This window comes from Momordica charantia (genome assembly GCF_013281855.1).
Source record: "Momordica charantia cultivar OHB3-1 chromosome 8 unlocalized genomic scaffold, Mcharantia_2.0 BLBB01000008.1, whole genome shotgun sequence".
In the NCBI taxonomy this organism is placed as follows: domain Eukaryota; kingdom Viridiplantae; phylum Streptophyta; class Magnoliopsida; order Cucurbitales; family Cucurbitaceae; genus Momordica; species Momordica charantia.
Window position 1 is genome coordinate 25,633,052 of NW_028275166.1, and position 19,153 is coordinate 25,652,204.

The 19,153-nt window shown below is 32.6% G+C and overlaps 3 protein-coding genes across 3 annotated transcripts; all 3 read right to left on the bottom strand.

The window, feature by feature from the left end:
* Positions 1-6,465: 6,465 nt before the first annotated feature.
* On the bottom strand, positions 6,466-10,704 carry PPAN (PETER PAN-like protein). Its single transcript, XM_022299575.2, has 7 exons — positions 10,408-10,704; positions 10,069-10,248; positions 9,148-9,378; positions 8,705-8,797; positions 8,437-8,624; positions 7,261-7,454; positions 6,466-7,010 (listed from the first exon to the last, which is right to left on the bottom strand). The coding sequence occupies exons 1-7, from the start codon at positions 10,423-10,425 to the stop codon at positions 6,889-6,891; spliced, it is 1,026 nt and encodes a 341-aa protein (XP_022155267.1). The 5' UTR covers positions 10,426-10,704; the 3' UTR covers positions 6,466-6,888.
* Positions 10,705-11,606: 902 nt separating this feature from the next.
* LOC111022436 (complex 1 family protein / LVR family protein) lies at positions 11,607-12,755 on the bottom strand. The gene is made up of 2 exons (XM_022299612.2): positions 12,441-12,755; positions 11,607-11,832 (listed from the first exon to the last, which is right to left on the bottom strand). The coding sequence occupies exons 1-2, from the start codon at positions 12,676-12,678 to the stop codon at positions 11,756-11,758; spliced, it is 315 nt and encodes a 104-aa protein (XP_022155304.1). The 5' UTR covers positions 12,679-12,755; the 3' UTR covers positions 11,607-11,755.
* A 2,244-nt stretch (positions 12,756-14,999) lies between these two features.
* Positions 15,000-18,110, bottom strand: LOC111022393 (LYR motif protein). The gene is made up of 2 exons (XM_022299561.2): positions 17,183-18,110; positions 15,000-15,393 (listed from the first exon to the last, which is right to left on the bottom strand). The coding sequence occupies exons 1-2, from the start codon at positions 17,877-17,879 to the stop codon at positions 15,287-15,289; spliced, it is 804 nt and encodes a 267-aa protein (XP_022155253.1). The 5' UTR covers positions 17,880-18,110; the 3' UTR covers positions 15,000-15,286.
* Positions 18,111-19,153: the final 1,043 nt, after the last annotated feature.

Here is a 19,153-nt window from a genome sequence, read left to right on the forward strand (position 1 = left end):
TCTCATTTATGTTTTCGAATCACCGACCAAAAGTATTACCGTTGACCTCTTTTAAGATTTGTATACCACTAAATTTATAATTAAAACATTTTGTTTCAACATATGAGTTGTGAGATTAATACGTCATCAACAAAGAGTTAATGAGTAATATTGTGGCTGAATGAGATAATTTTTTTTTTTTTTGTAAGTGTTGCTTTTTCTAGTCATATTTGAATACATTTTAGCATATGTTTTAAGTATTTTATGCTTGATTTTTTAGTTAAATTTTGGTTTTTTATTTCGTACAGTTGGGTTTGAATATTTTGTAGATATTTCGAGATGTTTTATTGGTTGAATTTTGTATAATTTATTCAAAGTTGGGTATTTTCTTTTGTTTTTAGTTCAGTGGCAGTATATTTTTCGAAGTTCAAATATAAGAGTAATTGTCTACGTGAACATATAACTTATTAAAAATGACATTTTCTCACTCTTAAAGTCAAAGATTTCTCCTAATCCTCTAAGATTAATGGGCTAGTCTCTACTCAGCAAGTCACACCATTAAATGGGAAGTTGGACTCATAATCAAGATCCCTCATATGCCTATTAAATTAATAGCCTAAATATAATTGCTACCCACATATATGAATTAATTATTAAATTAATTCCAACATTAAAAATATATAAATCTATAATATGATATAGGTCTATATCATACTCAACTTTGTCTAAGTTATTAAAAATATTTTAACTCTTCCTTCTAAAGTCCCCAAGTCTCTTTCCGATCCTTTTAGCCCGTGGATCAATCTTTCGTGGTTATTACGACAATAATTAAGTATTTATTGGACAAAATTCAAGGACTAAAACAAAAACAGTTGAAAGTATAAAAAAAACAATATAAAATAAACATGATCAAAGTTTAACCATCAAAATAGAATAATTATAAAAATAAGAATTAAAATAATGCTAAATCTAAAACATAAATTAGAGGACCAAAATGTTTGGATGTGATAAAACTACAAAATATCATTATAAATTAACAAAAAAAAAAGCATAATTTTTATTAGTTAATAAATAAAAAGGGTTGAGGATAAAATGTGGGGATCCAAGTTGGCAATTTTATGAATTTTCCAATTGTAATTGGTCAACTTAACACTAAAGAAATAAATCAATGGATACCACTACCAAGAGAAAGCAACCTTGGCAGCTAGGTTTCTTTCTTTCTTTTCTTTTTTTTTTTTTTCCTTTTTTAAAAGATATTTATTATTATAATAATAACAACAATAACAATTATAATGATAATTAAACCATGGCAGCCAGTGGGTTTGTCTCCATCCATCCAACCCCACTTGATGATGTAAATTTGGGTCCATCTTTAGAAAATAAATAAATAATAATAATAATAATAATCTTTTGGCTTGATTGAAAGTGAAGTGAAATTACCTCTTTTTATCATACCCAAAAAAAATATATATATATTGACTTCCCAATCGTAAGATCCCTAGGCGACTTTGATTTACTGTTTGGGAGTAATATTAACTATGATTTTTAAATGGTTTTAAATTACTATTTATCTCTATTTACAATTTAGGGAAAAAAATTGTAGTAGTAAAAACATTTCATAGAAGTAATTGATCCGTTCTTTATAATCAAGTGTTATTTTTCTAAGTACCTCATCCTTGGTCTTAAATTTAAAAAATTCTAAAGTTATAAACATAGAAAGATAGAATATAAAAATTTATCATTTTTTATGAAATTTTTTTGACTATGGTCTACTCAGTTTTCACTGATCTCTATCTACATTAATTTGTCTTTATGTAATAAATAAATTTTCTCTGAGCGTTATTTTTAAAATTTTTAAATTATTCATTTTATTTTGAGAAATATTTGTAATTGTGTCCTACAAGAAATAATACAATGTCCAAAAATAAAAAATAAAAATACTATAGCATAAAGATAATGTGTATTTGATTGGTAAGTGTAATGGGTCATGACTTATTCCAAGTAGAGAGTTGAGAGGTGTAGAATGTCACCATGTGTAACAAACTTGTAATTAATCATTTGTTTAAAATAATTTGACAATGTAACTTTTGTCTTCAATTGATATATAAATATTCCATCAAGATTGAAGATGCAATTTTACAATAATGCCAGTGAAAGATAGTTGACTAATCTACATCTTTCTCCATTCAAACTATCCATTTAATTAATGTACATTGTTTGAAATTTAAGGTCAATATTAGAGTTTTTTTCCCTCTTTTTTTAAATGTGGGATTCGAACTCAGAATCGTCTGATCGAACATAGTTGTCTTAATCCGTTGAGTTATGCTTAAGTTGTCATATCAATATTTGAGTTAGAATTTACAAAATTGTTAGAGGTAAACTATGATCGTCGACCATTTAAAGTGTACCAAAATCTATTTATTCTAAACTTATAATTGGTCTCATATTTACGAAGGTAGATCAACAATTAACCAATACAATTGAAACATGCACTATCGTAGATATGTGCATATCGACTATGATTGCTCCACAGTTCATTTGACTATGAGACATTAATAATATGTACTTAATCAAACTTTGACTGAATTCAAACCATATTCTCTAGGTGATGTGCGTACTCATATCTTGGTTGTATATATATGTAGAAGTGAAAATTTTGAATTGATTGTTATCTCAAGACAAAGACTCTTTGATACGTTCGAGTTTATGTGTTAAATTGAATATTAATTAATAAGTTTGCAAAGTTCAAATGAAAATAATGTGATCCACACACTATATAATCTCATTTTGAGTATTTTTCGAATTTTCTTTTTTTATGATTCAACAAAATGCCAGAGAATTAGAAGAAGTAATCAATGTCTTCAATGTTTAATGGGAGTTTTAAAACAATTTATGAAAATAATATATTTGCCCTAGAATCCAAAACCATAAAATAAAATATTTAATGCCTTGGGTCAATATAAATAACCTTATCAAAGTATAAAATAATTAAAAAAAAAAGTTGATTCAACCACTAATGTGTAAAAATATTAAATAGCTCATACGGGTAATTTAGATGTAGTTAATACAATAACTGACTGATATATCAGTTAATATTAGCCATAATTTTAAGTCACGGGAAAAGATAATAAATTAATTGGTCAAAGTATTAGGCAACACTTTTCAAATCTGCACCTCCATATTTAAATGGTAATATAAAACGTTAGGGACAATAATAGACCCTCCACATCACACAAAGATATCGTATGGTCGACTTTCAAAATAAGTTCTCGTGACTTTATTTTTTGTTTCACCCAAAAGTCTTCAGAGTAATAAAAATGTCGTTGTCACTTACGTACATATCCATAATCTTCACCTTAGGTAGCCAGTTTGAGACTCTGCCGCATACCCAATAATCTTTTCCTCGATCAAAAGTACTACTAAACCTTTCTTGGAATAGTTCATCTATCTAGCTTTTATACATGTCAACTCCTCTTCTTCGGAGTACATTACTTATCCGACACAGATTTCAACCATAGATCACACTATGACTTTATTTACCGCTTCATATTTGTTCGTCCTTTGACATAAAAACAAAATAAATTCGTTGATTTTGAGATTTAGTATCCTCGAAAAAAGTGATGCAATGTCCATACCTTAAAATGTTGCCTCCAAATTTCAAAGGTTGTGGGAGGAATGTAAAGCCCCAATCATTGCCCCAATTTCCTCCACGTGTTCAACATTTCTTTTAACTTTACACCCACGCAAAATCATTAACACTTCAATAATAATTCTTTTTTTTTTTCAAAATTAAACCATTATAATTATATTTGTTCTTACAAGTTAACTCCAACTCCTATCATTTGAAATCTCAAAATTCTCTATTAAAATAACTACCTTTCTTTGAATTGCAAGAAAGTTAGTCATTTTTTAAATAAACATTTAAATTTTTTTCTCCATTTTTAATTTTCATATTGTTATAAGAGGTTAAAATTGGTTGAGGAAGTCCTGAGATGACATCTAAATATATTTTATTGAATTGTAAATAATCTATGCTTTAATTTCATGAAATAGACGTATTCCATTGTGAGATTAAAAATTTAGCCAACTCAAATTTTCTTTATAGAAAATGAGCTCATTAAAAATGATATTATACTAATAATAATGTAACTAACAAGCCTTTTCGAAAGTTGCAGATTTAGATCTCCCCGCTCTAATTTAAATTGAAATATTTTTAAAAGAAGGTAATAAAAACAAATTTTGGAAATAAAATATATTATTTTTTAAATTAACGCAATATTCTTCTTTTAACATTTTGTTCTAAATTCTATATTTTGATAGAGTTTGTTTGGGATTTATTTTCATAAATGATTTTTTTTAGTTCATGATGTTTGTTTGTTTTGGGTATAGTCTTGTCCATATTATTGGGACTGTAAGATCTAATTTCTTTTTCTTATATATTTGCAATATATCTCACTTTTGAGAGAGAGAGGGAAAAAAAAAAAGATGAGAAGGTTTGAAAATGAGGGATCGATTTTGATTTAATAAAAGTAAAGAAATGGGGTGGGAAAAAAAAGGGATGTACTAAGTAAAGCCAATTATGTGGAAATGAGTGTTTTGGACGCTTCATATTATAATTTATTGGCCAAACCTATGCCCTATATTTAGTCCTATTTTCTCTCTTTGAATCAATTCCCTTTTCTTAGAAGAGAGAGATTTTTTAATATAAACTCCTTTAGTAGCTTAATTAATGTAATTAAAGTGCTGTATTAAGATTAAGAAAACTGACATAGAGATCAGTCATGTGCAGCAGCACGTGCCTACAAGAAAATTCAATTTAAAGTAATTAGTATTTCTAAGTAAAGCACGTTTTTTTAGTACGACAAATGTAAAGTGTCGAAATTTGAATATTCGACTTAAAAAAAAATACAAGTATCGTTAAATTAGGTTCATGTTTGGCTCTAAGCAAAATACATTACCTAAATGTAAACATACTCTAATACATATTCAAACTAGAATATTAATTTTTGTCTCACTGAATTTATTAGGTATTGAATTTACGTTTTTTTCACTATTATCTATTCACCACAATTTTTTTCTGTCTAATTTATTGTTCAAATATCTTTAAGAATGTCATGTATCACATTTATTTAATTAATTAATTAAAAACCTAGTGAAAATTCAATATTCCGGTCTTATTCATCTAACTGTATCTTAATTAGTAGGGTTAAAAGGCAATTTTAAGAAACTAAATATATTTCAAATAGTTAAGGCGTGAGTAACTTCTTCCTTTCCGTCGTTTTACTATTATTATTGTGAAAGCAAAATCTTTTTACTTTTAATTATTCTTGTTTATTGCAATTATTATATATAAAAAAAGATTAGGTAATAAAATTTGTAAAAAAAAAATCAATATAAAAAATGTAGGGAGTGGGACCCGGACTGGAAAGGCGCAGAAAATTCGTTATGAAGCAAAGTTGACCAAACTTGATCCACGTGGCATTTGTTTATGGCTCACGTTTCTCCCACTTTTCTATTGAGGACTCACATTTCTATTTTTCTAATAAATCCTTCCATTATTATTTTTTCTTATTAACCAATTATGTAAATATATTTTTTTTTTCTTTCGTTTCGTACGGGTTTGTGCTAACATATACAATGTGCTCCTGGTTATAAACATAATTCAAATATGTTGAAAATAAAATGGTTAAATTATAAATATCAAGTTTAGTTTCGATTCGAACCTCATAATTTAGGATTAATCTTAGATTGGTCCTTAGGGTTCTAAATGTTTTATTTTGATTCCTATGGTATAGTTAAAACGTTACAAATAATCATCCAAAAATCAACTCATGAACTAAATTAAAACTAAGAACAAACCATGAATCAAATTTTGAACTTTCAAAATTATAGTGACTAAGTTCAAATATTGTCGTCTAACCGAAATTCAATGAAAATATGTGGCCTTTTTAAAAGAAATTCACTCCAAAACATCAGTTTAAAGAGAATAGTTTCTCAAGATAGGTCAAATTTATCCTTAATCCACAATAACAAACGAACAAAAATTCGAACTTTAATCGAAGAGAGAAATCAAAAACGGAAAGAGATTTTGTTAATCTCCCCACCTCCAAAATCCAAAGGTCAGACTCATGAAACCTCTCTCAATACTTTAAAGGGAATTGAACAACATTTACAATATAACCATATAGCAAAAGAGTTCAATCATCAAAGAAGAATCCATAGTTCTTGTTTGACTTTGGTTTATCCGAGAATAGCTATATAGATAAGACATCTATTATTACTTTTTTTAAAGTTCGATCCCCCTATCTACATTTTTCGAACATCTATCCAAAGATTAAAACAAATAAAGATCACCCTAAAATATATTAAAAATAAAATAATATTATGAAACTGATAGCCAAATAGTGGCAGGAATGTTGCAAATTACTCAATTATGATTCTATTTTTCAGTTAAATTTCAAATATAATCGCTCAAAGACAAATAAATCATAAGAACAGTACAGGTGGAATTAATTTATACATACAGTAGATGGACGAAAATTTTGCATCCGGCTAAGTATGACCATATAGATACCATTAGTAAGAAGAAAATACCCCGTCCATAATTTCTGAATCTTTCTTATCAAACAAAAAACAATCTAAGTTTCTGCTAAAACTACGTCTCTCCCCTCCCTCCCTCTCAACAGATTAAAGAACAAGCAAAACTGGATATGTTATCGTAACCCCAAACTCCTTATGCACATCTCTTAACCTTTAAACAAAAGATGCAGATAGTTAGGTACCTTCCTCAGCCCCGCTTCATTGATGCCAAGAGTGTAGCTATCCGCTTCATCCCTCACTGAATTGGGCTTTCGTTCCTACTTCGCCAACCGAGATTATTACGAATTCAGATCTGAATGAAGCCAATGGCTAATCATCTTCATCGACTTCCTGGCCTTCTTTATCATCCTCATCCTCATTCTCGCTACCACTGTTCGTGTCTTCCTGATCCTTTTTCTGGTCACCCTTACCATCTTGCTTTCTCTCACCACCTACATTAGAGAATGAAAACAGAAAGGATTAAAAATATACTTCCTTCTTGGAGATTTTTTTAAGGGTAATCTTCAAAGCGAGGAACAAAAACAGAGCAATGCCACAAGAAAGAAAAAAAAGAATGAAGATGGGAAGGATGCAGCAAGAGCTAAAAGTTTGTGCACCAAGGATTGAAGTGCAGATTGATCATAGTGAAATAGATTGATCCTCGAACACTATAAGCAACAAGAAATTTTCCAAATCACATACCATATTCACTGAAGATAACCCCACCAGAACATAATCCCTCCTCAACTTTAATAAGCTGAAGTGTCATCCTAGGTCCTATCTCTTGAAGCTTGACAGCACTCTTAGTAGAAGCTTGATTGATTCTACCTAGATCACTGGCCAGAGTGACATGTGCTGCTTCGTCATCAGCTTCACTTTCTGACCCGTAGCCAGCCCTATCGAACAACAGACAAGAAGAATTATAAGAAATCATTGGAGCAGCCAAGATAAGAAACATGAGGTAGAAATAGAAGTTAAAACTGTGGATATCTTTTCTTTTCCCTTTCCAAAGTTGAGTCTCACATAAAGACTTTTTTTTCTTTTTTTTTTTTTTTTTTTTTTGGATAAGAGACAAATATATTAACAAAACAGCCTATGGGCCCGGGGATGAGAAGACCCCCTCCCAAAAGAACTAATGCATTGTCGCTTTCCAATATGGAGAATCGAAGATAAGCTGGAATTACAAAAGAAAAAAAATCCTTGTGTTTAAGGTAACAAAGAGATGTCATAAGTTGTACGCCATCTGTAAACATATCTATACTAGAGGAGATTCTTTAAAAAAACTCTACCATTCCGTTCTCTCCTTAAATTCCACAAAAAAGCTCTAATAGCACACCCCCATAACGTCTTAGCTTTGCCATTTAAAAGCCACCCATACAACACTTCACTGAGCCAACCATCAATCGACTTGTGCAAACAACATTTAAAGCCATTTAAAGTCGAACATGTTAGACAGAGACTCCCAAACAGTAGCGGTGAATTTACAATGCAGAAATAAATGATCCAGAGTTTCTTCATGCTAAAGGCAAAGACAACAAACCCATGGGGAAAGAGACCACCCACTAAACTTGTTTTGTAACCTTTTGTGTCTATGAGTTTCGAGACAACAAAATGTTGTAAGCTCAAATGGTTATCCAATGAGATTAGATGAGGTACGCAAAAGCTTTGGACCCTCGTGGATGACAAAAAAAAATCTTAGCAAATTCAATGGCAAACACTAATAAATGGAGACAACAAAATTGACTTCACAAAAACAATGAAACAATAAACCTTATGAACGAGGTGTACAATAAGTAATACCATATGATATAATTCTCCACAGTCCAACCAGATGTCGAATAATTTTCCAAAAGTGAATAACACAAGCACATAGCTTACTTTGTGACAAAGTCGCTCACGTCTTGAAGACTCCTTAGATCAGGAACTTGATGATTCTGAACAAACTTTCTAAGTCTTCGGGTTACACCAACAGGTTGTAATCTAATTGAATAATGTCGGAAATCAATGAGCTTGGTGTCTTTGTTATAATTAAGCAACACAATTCTCTGGCATGATGAAAGTTTAACCTGAATACATAGAAATTAAACTGATGTCAAGAGGGAAAGGAAGTCTAGGAACTTTTAATTGAGTTAAAGACAGAACCCACTGTATTTATATCAATAGCTGGAAAGATGTTCTGGAACATTATAGTAGTGAGCTTCAGATGCTGATCTCCACTCCCAAAACCAGAAAGAACAATCTGCAACAACAATAGCTTGATTATTCACATAGTTAATTACGAATAATCAAATATTGCCCCATGTTTTCTTCAAAATTTTCCCTTTCGCTTTAGTGTTTTGGGAAACATAGTACATTGAGATTGCTTAGGAGACGACACAAAACAAAGAGCTAATCATTATTGTCGATCTTTTCCCTAGGGAATATCTCATCAACCAACACACTGTAAAACCTAGAACCTCAAACAGAGAAATCTGCTTTACCTTTAGAGAACTGAGAACATGAAGCACTATTTGGAATTTTACCATAAAGGTACTGAGACTAATAATACCAAGAGTGTCGTGTACATACAAGGGCAAGAAAGACAATTACCAAAGGCGGATTCTTGAAAAGGTCTTTTGGACATCTTGGGCGCAATTGCGATTGAGCAATGTCCACTGCAAGCGAATACTCAAGTATTTTAAAGGTAAGAGTTGGCCCCTGAGGAGTCCTAGCAACTCGCAAATATGGTGCACTCTCAGTTTTGGAGAGTATGAGAAAGTGTGTAACACCCATAGGCCCAGCAACATTCAAATAGTCTTTAAGATTATTCCGTCTTTTCTCCTGCAAAAGCAATACATACAAATAAGAAAAATGACAGAAAATAAAAGTAGATCAAATACCTACCATATGATTAATGCCCGAGCATCTACTTATCCTTTCCAGTATGACAGTTTGTCCTAAGCGTTTAAGAAATTTTGTTTCAATCATGGATTTAGTCTAAGAAGCATAGATATAACACGGCAAGGACACATTTATTAAATATTCGTTTTTGAAAAAATATATATATCATGATTATACAATAAAGTAATTTTAAAAAGTCAATAAGTTCATGCATTTTATACTACAAAAAATGAATTTGATGTAATTTGCTTTAAAAATTTATCAACTTTTGTCATGTATTACTACATACGTCTACTTATTATGCTTAGTAAAAATGTTCAATATGTGACTAACAGGTTTTGCATTCATATTCAATTTGTATAACTAAGGTCTAATGCACATTTATTGAATGTCTGCGTGCTTATTAGTAATGAGTGATAGAATCACCTGAAACCTCTCTTTAGAGATATAATACATTACAAAAGCACTACTTTCCCCATCAAAATGGTATGATGAAAAGAGTCGTATAACTTAACTAGTTAAGACAGTAGTAGCATTTCCTAATCAACCCTTGTTTGAACTTGGAAAAAATTCTAACTAATTAAAGAAATTTTCAGTCACTAATAAGAAGAAATAACAACAAAAGTTGACCTTCAGATTGAGAGCAGTGTAGGGAAGCATCAACTTTCTCAAATCCATTTGCAGTTGCTTAAGCGGACCAGGCAGCTTCCCTCTGGAAAAAACAAAGCTCTTCGGGATTTTCTCCCCAGTAACATGATCTACATTAGATTGTTTCTTCACTGTAATCGGCTTCACAAACCTTTTCTTCGTCTGTCTCAATCAAACAACAACAAGAAAAATTAAACTAAAAGAACAAAATAAACCAAGATGATCACTCAGTCTAGCTTGAAAACTTCACCCACGACCAAAAAAAAAAAAAGTGGCTACAAGACAACAGAAATTGCAAAATACTGTGGGGGGTGTTCTTACGTTTCCAATACGAGCCATCGGTTGCAAGAAGAATTGTGAAAGCGGAAGTTTCAGAAGCTTGCTGGTGAAGAACTCCCGCGACCTCCAAAATCAAATACGAGTATTGGGTAACCCTAAAGTACAAAATTGAATGCGAGTGGAAATCGGGTCGATCCCAGAACCGAATAGTGGAGGCGGACCGAACCGGTTTGGACTAAATCGGGCCTGGGAGCGGCGGCGACGGCGGCGACGAGAAGAGAGATGGAAGACGGGCGGAGTTTGTATAAGTCCAGAGGCAGAATGGTGAGGGTTTAGGGTTTTATGAAAACTAAACTTTGTCCCATATATAAATAAATATATATAAACTATATATACTTTATAATAAGTGAGAACGAGAGATTCGAACTCATGATCAATTAATGCGGAGCTAAATTTAGATTGGCAATTTTATCCAATATATTTTAACTTAAAATCTAATTTTTGAAGTATGGATGGTAGGTCATAGAAATGATGAACTTTAAAATTATCTAATACATCCCTAGTTTTATTAAATAATTTTTAAAATGAGTCGAATCTAATAGATACAAAATTGAAACGTTAAATCCTATTAAACAAAATTGAATTTTTTTCATTTAATAAATCCACAAATTTTTTAAAATAACAAAAATCTATTAGATACAAACTTGGAAGTGAACCGATGGTTCAGGAATGGGTTAGAATAGAATATTTTTTAAAGTATTCTTAATATTAAAGTTTAAAAATATATTAAATACATTTTTGAAAGTTTGATTCAACTTATAATTTAAATAATAATGTCGCGTTTAGTTTGGATTGATATACTATGCTCGATTCATCGATTTAGATAACATATATTAAAAATACTTCCAAAAGAAACTGCGGGTTAAACAATAAAAGTGTGTTCCTTCCCACTGAATACAGCCCCATATTTCATATCAAAATTAGATGTAAAAATGAGATGCAGAGGAAAATAAGTTTATTATTCTAAAGTACATTTTTCAAAACAAACACAGAAAACACTACTACAGTCTTTAGTGTTCTTGATAAAATTCATAGCTATAAGAGTTTTCCTCGAAAAATTTCATTCACTGACATAATTTTAAGCTAAATTTTGAAATTTGAGTCCAACTTTCCCTTCTCATCAATTGGCTAAAAGGGTAAGAAGTTGAGGCTTTCTATAGCCCCAACAAGAACCATAGACCAACCACAAAGAAATATAGATATGCAATGAACCAACCAACAAGAGGAAACAGAAAAAGGTTTCAAATTCTTCAAAGGGAATGATCAAAATGCTGATCAGTCAAGCAAATAACTGAAATTTAAAGCAATTATTGCAGAGAAATCCACCATCTTATCCAGATTTGCGCAGAAGCTCTTCTGAAGGCACTTCAAGCGTTGCACCAGCATGATCTTTACTCGGCTTCATTTCTGCAGCAAACCCATAAATCATATTCGGATTCCATAGACTTCGTTTATAAAGAAGAACAAACACATTTACATGTCAGTTAGAAGCTTAAAAGGTATTCCATTCACAAGTTAGAATGGCATAATTCAAAGTCTAGATATCAAACCTATGTTTGATATGAGTTTATCTATCCCAACTTATGAGTTTGTTAATAAGATGCCATCCAAATTATTTGAATTGGTTAAAGAAATTGATAACCTCTTTTAAAAGTCAATAGTTCCAACCTCCCACTCATCAGACAAAACACACTATCCATTACAGAAATTTAAGTCTCTATAACTTATTCATTCTTATCAGACAAAACACAGATTACACAATCTCCAATGCCAAACCTACTAAAATTATGAACAGAACATCCCCAGAAGACTCCACAGTAGTTTCCAGAGTATTTTCTACTGGCCCACTTGATTAAAGTAAATAAAAAGAGGAAGAAATCGGGTGAAGCATTTTATCAAACAGGTGGGCTGCAAGGCTACCATTTCAAATTCACGATGCGTTAGCCAAGTGTTGATTAGTTGTAGGGTCTATCGAAAATGAATTAAAACGTGAAAAATAGAACGGGGCAAAATACCATAACCGCCACGAGAAGTGAGCTTGGCCTGAACGATCATATTGGAGATGAAATGGGAGGCCTCCCGAGCTTCTTCGAGCAGTTTGCGAATCTCGGCCTCGGAGGTCACGTGGCGGCTCTCTTCGAATTTCCGGCGGACCTCGGCGGCGGACTCCGTCAGCATCAAAGTGTCGCCGGCGAAGGACTTGTGGGTTGCCCTGAGCAATGCTCTGTACGCGCTTAGAACTTCTCCTCTCATGATCTCCGATCTCCCCCCGTCTTGGAAACTAGTTTCGGTGCTTCCTCCGCAACAAAGAAGCGCCCAAATGGCGACGACGTCGTTTCGAGTCAAATACCACTTTTTAAATTCACTTACGGACAAATTGCACAAACCACCTTTTGAACTAAGTTAGTTGTAACAATTTCACCCATAAACTTTTATCGTTAAAAATCAAACCCTTAAGCTATTATAAATGAAAAAATTTGACCCCTAAACTTTTAACGGTAAAAATTAAACCCTTAAACTTACCAATGGTACCAATAAATTTCAAATTCTAAAAAGCACACTCTCAAAATACCTTCCATTAAACCCAGCAAACAAGATCTGGAAGAAGATGAAGGAAAATTAATACATTTTGTCTGAGAAATAAACAAATAAGAAGCTAAAAGCAACAATTCACATTGAACTGCTTCAACGAGTGGTCAAATTGGGAAATTTTCGTTCCAACCCATATGTCTCCGTCGTCTTCCCCAATCGCCAGGGTGTGGGCAACCTTATTTTACTCATTTTGATAAGGAAAATTAATTAATTACTCTAATAGTCTAATCGATGTTTGTTCGATTTATAATGTTGATTCCGACTGGTGAGGCGCACCGCCAATGGCCAAGCATGCTGCAGAGAATCTACAATCGGCAAACTTTGGAGCTGAACGGCGGCAAGGGCGAGATACCGCCATGGGACCTCTACAACTCTTAAACCTCCCACTGTAAAAATCTTCCTTTTAAGGTAGAAGAGAAGCCTCCCGACGGAGGTTGTTTAATTTGAAGGTGAATTTTAAAATAGATTCAATATTCTTTTTAACTTGAGAGTTCAATTTTTACCCATTAAAAGTTGAGGGATCAATCTTTTCATTTTATAAATTTTAAGGGTTTAATTTTAACTATTAAAGGTTTATGGGTAAAATTTTTTCATTTTTAAAAGTTTGGGGTTTAATTTTTAACAACTATCATAGTTGAAGGACGGTTTTTACAATTTACCCTTTATTTATTTATGATATTTGTAAGTGTCTGGACTCATAAATAGGAATCAAAATTTTTATTATGGTATTTAATCAATTGTAGGAATGAAATTTATATAGAACTCCCCTCAAACTTTATAATCACTTAACTCACTTCAATAATTTCTTCTATAATAATTATTTTATAATTTTTACAAACAATAATTTTTTAATTAATTGTTTTACACTTTTTATCCTTTCTTTCTTATGTGTACTCCTAATCATTTTTCTTCTAAATAAATTAATACAATTTTTATTAATTGATGAGATTTTTCTAAAATATATTATAAATTTATATTTCTCTCCTTTCCTCCGTGGAAAGAAAACGAAGAATCCTTGTTTTTCTCTACAAAATTCGCGATCTCCTTGAATTTCGAAACCATGTTGTATTCGAAATGGTACTATCTCTGCCATCGACAACATCAAATCTTGATAGTTATTGTGACGATTCGATTTAATTTGAGGTGGTTCAGAGTGTGGACCACTGCTTGGTGTGCAATCGACGACGGGTATGGCAATCGGATCACCGTTGTACTTGCATCGAATAGTAGTGGTTCGTGAATAGCAGCATTCGATAGTTGGAGAAGGAGAAAATCGATGAATATATGCAACCTAATATTTTAATACATACTAATATAAAAGTATGTATTATATAACTTACTAAACGAATATATGTTTATCAAGACTTAATTAAAATGCATATATTATATAATTGTGGTTAGAAAAAATTAATGGATCATCAAAAAAGTGAACTAAGCCACCGAAAAAATTAATGGGTCGCCGGAAAAAGGAGCGGTGGAAATAGTGAAATAGAGTTTCCATTGATATGAACGGCCACCGAAATATTTTCGTAATACAAAAATAGTGAATGATGGAAAGTTGAAATCTTCCCCAAATATTTTCATAATTAGCTGAATTATTTGCATGGATTAGTTTCTATATTTGTTGCGTTATTGATTAAAATATAATAATTTAATCATAAATGTAAATATTTGCATTAATGAACCAAATATAATAATTTAATCATAAATGTAAATAGTTGCATTAATGACCCTCAATCCTCTATAGGCAAAGAAAAGGATACTATTTAATGAAACTCATTTGAGAAAAGCTAAATTCAAACCTGAAAAGTCTAGATTTGTAAATATCTAAAGCATTGGACATTTGTGAAAATATCAATTTTCATATGATCTGCTAAGTAGAATTTCTAATTTGAAAGAGTAGTTGTATTTTTTAAAAAAATTTTGTTAGCTTAACCATTGCATGTGACTTGTTAAATTTAACCACAAGGATCAAAATAGAATTAACAGTCAAAATTACATATTTTACTAAGTTCATTTACGATTTATGAAAATGCACCCGTCGGCGTGCGTCCGCGAAGGCAGTGTTTTCGAGTTCATACAGCGATCAACAAAATATGGAACACAAGAGCTTGATGCTGCAAACTGCAATTTAATTCAAGTACATTCACAATTTTAGAGCCTTTGCAGTTGAAAATTCCAGGTCTGAGAGGCATACCAGCAGGTGAGGACCATCGGCATCAGGCGCTTTCATAGACACAGTATTCATCACCTGGTTTCGATTTTTGCTTCACCTCAGTGCATCAACCATTCTACATTCGTGCTTCTTACGACGACATCTGTGGTGCGATTTCTGATCTGCAAACGTGTTTTCTCCAACAATTTCCATTCTAGAATCTGCAAGGATGCAACCATCTGTGACTTAGATTAAGAACCACAAACAGGGAACTATATGTGCATACCAAAACTACAGAATCAAACGTTTAATTCTCCCATCGAAACCAAAATCTCTATTTGGTCAACGCCACGGGTCGTGTGTTTGGGAGAAGGAGGGCAGGATATGCAGATTACAACAAGAGACAATCAACTAAAACAAATTAAGTAGAACAGTAGAAGCCAGTTCTTAAATTAACTCAGATGTTCTACCAACAACCAAGAGGCAGTTAATGACGGGACATATGCATTTGCTATGTTCAATCAATGGATTCTAGTCTTGGACATGTATTGCAGCTCCTGAAGAGTGTCAAAATTGAAAGTGAAGTAAAAAAATAACAATGAAACAAAAACTGCGATAGTCCCAAACGGCAACGGGTATTAAAAATCAATTGCGAATGCAACATAAATACTACATTCAGAAGTAATCTTATCTCTAACACCTTAATTCTACTGTGGAGATGGTTACAAAATAGTTTTTTTTTTTTTTTTCTCCTGAGATTCTTTGATCTTAACAACAAAGGACAAAGCCCGATTTTTCGGTCACAATTTGACGTCATGCTATCTTAAACCAAGCCTCCTCATGCACATCACAGACACCATCTTTGCAAAGTAATAGTGCTTTGTGAGGAAGGAGTGAAAAGATCAATTTCAAACCGAAATGATGATTGATCCTTTCTAACAAATCCGCCAACAGAACCAGAATAAGAACACATTTTGATGTCATCAGAAATCAAGCATTAGTTCGAATGCAAAGGTGAAGCATGAAGTGGCCTACCGTGGAGCAAGAAAGAGGAATATAGTTTTCAGTCCATAGAATGCTAAATGTCAGATCAGAAGTTCATAGAGCAACTGAATCCAGATGCAGATTCTGCTCTACGAAATAAATGGACTATTACCTTTGACTATATAGTATATGTGGATAACATGACATTTCTATTACCTATCTGACAAAATTTAGATTATTTGGCAAGATGTTGTGGGTAGAATAAAGTAGATAACTAACAGAATAAAGTGGAACATGCAATATGTTTTCTTTTTTGAAACAACTTATCGAGTCCCTTCCATAGACAACTCCCTTCTCCCGTTTGCTCGTCATCTTGTACCAAATCAATCAATGTTACATAATCAACAATGTTAAAAGTAACACATGGGACACAATTAGACCTTTTTAAAATTCTATGGCTAAATAGACACATTTAGAGTCTGCTTGGTACCTCATAATTATGAGTGATTTCAAATGAATTTGTTGTTTGATATCTCAGGATTTTGAATGATTTGAAATCTTACCTGATTATAAAACATTTTCTTCATCAAAATGGTCGGATTTGGTAAGATTTCATAGAATTTCAAAGTAAATTTCTTGTTTTACCTCGTTACATTTTAATTTCTAATTAATAAGTTTAGATTAGAAGCGTAAACTTTTTATTTTCTCTTCCTTTTTTGCAAACATCCAAACAAAAAGAAAAAAATTGATTACATTCTCATTCCAAAATTTGAGTCATTTCTCGGAGTTCAAATCAGATAATTTAAAATCATTTGTTGAGCTTTGTTGTTAGGCTTATCGAAGTATAGGCTTAAGGTGCCATGAACCATGTTCTTCGAGGGACTGTACTTCCCCAGCTGTAAGGTTTGCCAAACAGAGGTTTTCAAACATAAATCAAAGATGCGTTTGAATAACCAGGAAATTGAACCAAAACAATCTATATGAACTCTTAAAATCGAGAAGAAGAAGAAGAAGAAGAAGACGAACCTCCCAGTCGTTCACCCCACAACAACAATCTGGCGTCCTCATCCTCCTCATCGATCTCATCGCCATACCCGAACTCGCCATCTCCACGATACCCAGGTTCACTTCCATACCCAGACTCGTTCCCCTGAGCATCAAAACCCCCATTCGAACCAAAACTATCCTTCTCCTCTCTCTCCCTCCTCGAATTCTTCGCCTCGCTCACATCCGACGACCAGTTCGCATCCCCATTCACGAACAACTCCCCACTCGAATCCGTCCCAACCGCCACAGGGAAATCGGAGCAGGTCCCGTGCGCCGCCGAAGCCCCAACAGAGCAGCACCGTCTCGTCCCACTCCGGTCGCTACTCCGCCCCGAAACCGACCTCGATCCGCGCCGCCGCCGCTTCCCAGCCATCAACCGGAAACTCCTCCGCGTGTAACACCCAGCCGCGATGGACGGCTTGTCATCGTCGATCAAACTCAGCCGCGACATATCAATGGCGTCGACGCTAAAAGAAGTGGCGCGGTCAGAGAGACAAGGGCGCTTGGTGTGCAGGCCAGTGGATGAGTAGTAAGGTTTGGAATTGGTGGGCGCTGAGTTATGGACATCGGAATCTAGGGTTTTGGGCGCGGCGTGGAGCTGGAAGGGGCGCCAACTATGGAGCTTGAGAGTACAGGATTCAATGGATTGGCGCGAATCTAGGGCTCTGCGCGACATGAGGTAGTAACCAAATCGACTGGTTTCTTTCTGGGTATTTTCCCGCAATTCTTCAGAATTTGAATTGGAGCCAGAAACAGAAACCTGCGATTGAATTGCAGCTGCAGAATCGTTTCAATGCCAAAGATGGGAAGGATTTTGAGAGGGAGATGACACTGTTCGTCAAATTCCCGAATCTCGAAGGAAAATTCTTTGAAGGAGGGCTCCTGGTATTTATAGTTAAGTTCGTCCACAATATCAAATTCTAAATGGAAGGGGGAGAATCTAGGCATTTTTGGAAAACATTATTTTATAATTTTATTACATGCCCCTCATTTTTCTCCAACTCAATTATTGAAAAAAAAAACATCGGTTAACCACATTTGGTCTGTATTCCCGCTGAAGCAACAATTTAATCTTAAATTAATAATAATTTAGTCCATAAATTATTGTAGTATGTAATAATTTAGTCTTTATAGTTTAAACTTTGTAAAATTTAGTCTCTGCTACCAAAAACCACATCAAAATTAAGTGTTGTTTTTTATCCTACCATAATTTATTTTTTTTTTTATAAAAAAATGATTTTAATCTTTGTGATGTATAAACACATTTGTTTCTTTATTGATTTATCAGTCTACATATATATAAGAAACTTAATAAAAATTTTAATGATAAAAATTTACAAAATCGTTATAAATCTTAAACTACAATGACTAAGTTATTACCTACTAAAATTCAGGGACTAAATAATTATCCGTCTGAAAATATAGAGACTAAATTGTTATAGAATACATTGCAGTTACTAAATCATTATTTCAATAAAAGTACCGGTAATAAACTAACACCACATTCTCTAAAATTTATCATCTCAATATGTTGTACTAAAAAAAATTAAAGAGATATATGAATAGAATAAGTTAAATTTGTACTTGCTAGAGTTTCAAAGTCTTACACTCTTTTTCAAGTTTTGAAAATATTTCATTTTAGTTTTGGTGGTTAATTATTAATAGGGATTAAATTTATATTTTACTAAATGATGATACCGGAATATTTAATAAAATTTACAACCTAAGATACCTTTTAACTGTCTTAGTTTTAATTTATTTATTTTGAATTATTTTAGATTCATTTTCCAATTTGTTAATGGTAATATGAGTATAACTTGAAAGTCATTTGGTTGTACTGAAAAAACATCACAATCTTTTTTATTTTTGTTATTAAAATTTATTTGATTTATTTGTAGATCTATTCCATTTTGTTTGAGAATTTTCGCATCACGAGTCTCACGTTATTTG

Coding starts and splice junctions, on each gene's coding strand:
- LOC111022393 (XM_022299561.2), bottom strand. CDS start 17,879: ATGTCGCGCAGAGCCCTAGATTCGCGCCAATCCATTGAATCCTGTACT. Junction 15,394..17,182: donor GTGGGGTGAACGACTGGGAG/GTTCGTCTTCTT, acceptor GCATCCTTGCAG/ATTCTAGAATGGAAATTGTT.
- PPAN (XM_022299575.2), bottom strand. Junction 8,798..9,147: donor TTTTCAAGAATCCGCCTTTG/GTAATTGTCTTT, acceptor TTGTTGTTGCAG/ATTGTTCTTTCTGGTTTTGG. Junction 8,625..8,704: donor CAGCTATTGATATAAATACA/GTGGGTTCTGTC, acceptor CTATGTATTCAG/GTTAAACTTTCATCATGCCA.
- LOC111022436 (XM_022299612.2), bottom strand. CDS start 12,678: ATGAGAGGAGAAGTTCTAAGCGCGTACAGAGCATTGCTCAGGGCAACC. Junction 11,833..12,440: donor CACTTCTCGTGGCGGTTATG/GTATTTTGCCCC, acceptor GGTTTGCTGCAG/AAATGAAGCCGAGTAAAGAT.